The sequence below is a fragment of the Nymphaea colorata genome, chromosome 1 (assembly GCF_008831285.2).
Source record: "Nymphaea colorata isolate Beijing-Zhang1983 chromosome 1, ASM883128v2, whole genome shotgun sequence".
Lineage (NCBI taxonomy): Eukaryota > Viridiplantae > Streptophyta > Magnoliopsida > Nymphaeales > Nymphaeaceae > Nymphaea > Nymphaea colorata.
Genome location: NC_045138.2, coordinates 15,998,412 through 16,002,464, shown reverse-complemented (window position 1 = coordinate 16,002,464; position 4,053 = coordinate 15,998,412). Strand labels below are relative to the sequence as shown.

The 4,053-nt window shown below is 41.8% G+C and overlaps 1 protein-coding gene across 1 annotated transcript; it reads left to right on the top strand.

Moving 5' to 3' along the window:
* The first annotated feature begins 2,081 nt into the window (after positions 1-2,081).
* On the top strand, positions 2,082-4,053 carry LOC116246273 (pentatricopeptide repeat-containing protein At2g15690, mitochondrial-like). The gene has a single exon (XM_031618058.2). It carries the CDS (start codon positions 2,210-2,212, stop codon positions 3,716-3,718), a length of 1,509 nt encoding a protein of 502 aa, XP_031473918.1. The 5' UTR covers positions 2,082-2,209; the 3' UTR covers positions 3,719-4,053.

Here is a 4,053-nt window from a genome sequence, read left to right as displayed (position 1 = left end):
TCTAATCTTTCTTTACCGCTTGAACGAAGCCAACCCCCGACGAAACGACGAGCTCGGTTCAGAGTCTTGACCGAGTTGAGATCCAGGCGCGGACCTGTGAGTCCGCGCGGGAGGCCTGGTCTGGTCGTGCTTACTCGGCAAGGATGCAAACGGTTATAGAGGCGTTTGAATCTCGTGACCCTTATTTACACTTAAGTGTATTGTTTCTTTAAGCTGCAAACGATGGCAAACATAATATTCGAGTTTAACAATATATTATATTATGAACATGAAACTTTAAGGACATAAGCATATGGTCTTAAGAGTTATGTAAAAAAAGAACGTCCCAATTAAACACAAAATAAAAAAAAGTTCCAAATAAACGACATAAACATTTAATGGGCTGTAATTTAAGTTAAAATGAATAGGAATGGCTTCAAGATGTTTATTAGCACATCCAGGATCTTATGTGTAGCAGCGTGTGGCAAAACAATCGTTTTAATTGCATATTAAAGCCGCCAAATGCTTGCAAGGGAAAAACAACACTATGCTAGTTATAATAGAACTGCTGCGAAGTCTGAATTGATATTGGCATTGACAAGTTTGGCTTATGGTTTTGTTTCAAACGATATTTTTAATACCGGCACAACACACATGCAACTTGCATATACGACTGTTTGACATATTAAACAATAATATGTTTTTATAAATTTTTGAGCAGATATATTCACATTAACCCAACATCAGAGTGGAAAAATCGGTTGATACGAGCCAATATGTATTGGGATTAACGACACATTAAATGAAACCATTTTTAACTGTACAAGTCGTGGACTACTACGACTTTCATAGGTGTGTTCCAACATTTGGGTTGCCTTGATCATAATGTGCACTTACATGCATTTGGCCCGCACTAAACTTAATAGACAAGTTTGGCACGAGCTCAATCAACTTACGACAAAAAAATAGACAGTAATTTGGACGAGGACAAACTTGATTTAGATAAATTTAACTACAGTATGATGTGTTTAGGGATAGTAGAAATGGGGCGGAGAGAATAACCAACCACTATAATAACCCGACCCACTCTCGACTCAGGCTTTTGGTTTTATGGATTCCAACCTGCACCCTACCAATTGCGATTTCAACACCAAAAAAGTTATGAATCATGACAATCATTTCATTAATGATCTTATTTATAAGTTATTGAAGATATCTCACAATCTTCAATACGGGACTAAACTTTTGGGCTGTTACAATCCACCTCCTTAAAGCACACGCGTTGGCATGTGTGTAACCATAGGTCCGAATGTTGAAACTGCTATGACATCACTATAACAACCCGACCCACTCATTGGCACAGACTTATAGTTTGACGAATCCCAATTCGCTCTTTAGCAGTTTCGACTCAAATCTTAAAAAGAGTATGAACCATGACAATCATCTCATTAATTACCCATTTTATAAGTCATTGAGAATGAGACTAAACTTTTGGAGCGTTACAAACACCTATGTTATTTATAAAAAAACATAGTTTTTATCTTGTCATATATACAAACTATGTTTAAAAAATGGTCAAAAAAACAATTTATCATAAATTTTGGTTTATTGAAAAAGGAAGAAACACAACCAGAATGCTGTACCGATTTGCAAACCAAATTAGTGGGGAGTGGATTTGATAAGTCAGCTATATTAATTCAAATGAATGCATTGTGAATCGGAAAAAAAAAAAATTGAAAGCCTTTCGTTCAAATAAACATAAAATTATATCTTTAATGTATATTAAAATGAAAAGTTGATGCGTGACACTCTTCAATCGACCATAAAACTGATATACCATTGGTTCCGTTGGAACCGATTTTAATAAAAGTAAGTTATTAGATGCATGTTATTATTTACGTTATCACATCCGTGATATCATCGTTTGTATAAAGGTAGACATAATAATTGATTTTAAGAAATCAGACGGTCGATGCGCGATCCACCGGATGGCGGCACTATCCCAAATTGTTAAAGCCGTCAATCTTGTTTTTAATAGGGAAGAACACATTTAATATATGTACTGGGCAAAATTAGAGGTTTAAACGGGAAACTACTCGAAACAAAGGAGGGGTTGAGAAAAAGCAATTTCAGGGGCACGAGAACCCCAAAGGGAAGCCCTCGACCGCCAATAAGACCTGATCGCTTAACCCCGCGTTCATTTTCCTAGGGTTTTGGCAGAGGGAGAGAGATGAGTTCTTCCTTCGTAGGGATTCAACGTGCAGGAGCGACGATGCTCGCCTCGATCTTGAGGACGAGGACTCCAAATTCTTCGTCTATCTTTCTCCTTCGTTCCCTGAGTCTCAATCATCTGAATAGCGTCTCCAAGAAATTCCCTTCGTTTCACAATCGGAGTCTCTCTGTAAGATGTCTGAGCACATCGGCCGTTCCAAACAGCTATCAGAGGCCACCCAGCAACCAATACGGACCACCAAGAGGTGGTGGTTACCGGCCACAGCCTATTCAGAGGGGAAGCCCAGTCACGAATGTCAATCAGGTTGCTCCCGCTCGGCAACCTCCTGTCGAGGAGCCTCTTATTCAGGGAAACGTCGACACACTATTGGGGTTTTGTAGAGAGGGGAAGATGAAGGAGGCTGCACAGTTACTGAGCAGTTTGGAGAGGCAAGGAGTTCGCATTGAGCCCAGCGTTTTCTTGGCGTTGATCGAGGGCTGTGCGGGTGCGAAGTCAGTAGAGGAAGCCAAAAGGGTCCACGATCATTTTCTAAGAACCCCATTTAGGCACGACGTTTATATCAACAACAGGTTGATCGATATGTATAGTAAATGCGGCAGCATGGCCGATGCTCGCCAAATGTTTGACAGAATGCCCGAGAGGAATTTGGAGTCCTGGAACCTTTTGATCAAGGGGTTCGCAGCTAATGGGCAGGGAGAAGACGCGCTTCAGATGTTTAAGCAGTTGAGGCAGGCCGGTGGGCGGCCTGACGGCCAGACATACGTTGCGGTCTTGGCTGCCTGCGCGAGTCTGGAGTCTGTGGAGGAAGGGTTCATACATTTCGAATCTATGACCAAGGACTATGGGATCGTTCCCGGCGATGAGCATTACGTGGGCTTGGTGGGCGTTCTTGGTTCGTCTGGACACTTAAACGAAGCGGAGGAGTTCATTGCGAGGATGCCAGTTGAACCGAGTAGCAACGTGTGGGAGGCTTTGATGCACTTTGCAAGAATGCAAGGTGATACTGAGAGGGAGGACCGTATTGAAGAGTTTTTGCTTGTGATAGATCCTTCAAAAGTGAAGCCGAAGCCGACCATCATCCCGGCGATAACCCCAAAGCCCGACGTGAAGCCATTAATGACGCGAAGGCGAACTGGTCTTAACATGATTGAGGGCAATTACAAATTGAACGAATTTCGAGCTCCCTTAATTCAAAAGCCCGAGGCTTCACAGATGAAGGAAGCTGGTTACGTGCCGGACACCAGATACGTCCTCCATGATATTGATCAGGAAGCCAAGGAGCAGGCTTTGCTTTACCATAGCGAGAGGCTGGCCATCGCTTATGGACTTATCAGTACTCCGGCTAACACTCCCTTGAGGATTATCAAGAACCTCCGCATCTGCGGTGATTGCCACAATGCTATCAAAATCATGTCTAAAATCGTTGGAAGGGAGCTCATTGTGAGAGACAATAAGCGGTTTCATCATTTCAAGGATGGCAAGTGTTCTTGTGGTGATTACTGGTAGAAGAATTCTTCAGTCTTTTATCGCTTGGAAATTACTGGATGGTCTCTGTGGAGTCTACTACTGCCAATGTTGACACGTCAATGGCTGCAAGTTGGATCTTCATATAATCGGAGTTTTCTAACAGATCTAAGTTGTAAACTCATATTTTGGTGGCAGTGAATTTGATGTATGACTGTACGAGTGAATGGTTAATCGCTCATGGGTGTGATTTGAAGCGCTACTAAAACTGTCTGGTGTCCATGTATTTAAAGGCTGTGCTGGAACGAAAATTCTCTTGTCAATGGTTTAAACTCTGTTCTGTTTTATTATAAAAAGCACGAAAACGAGGTTCTTTC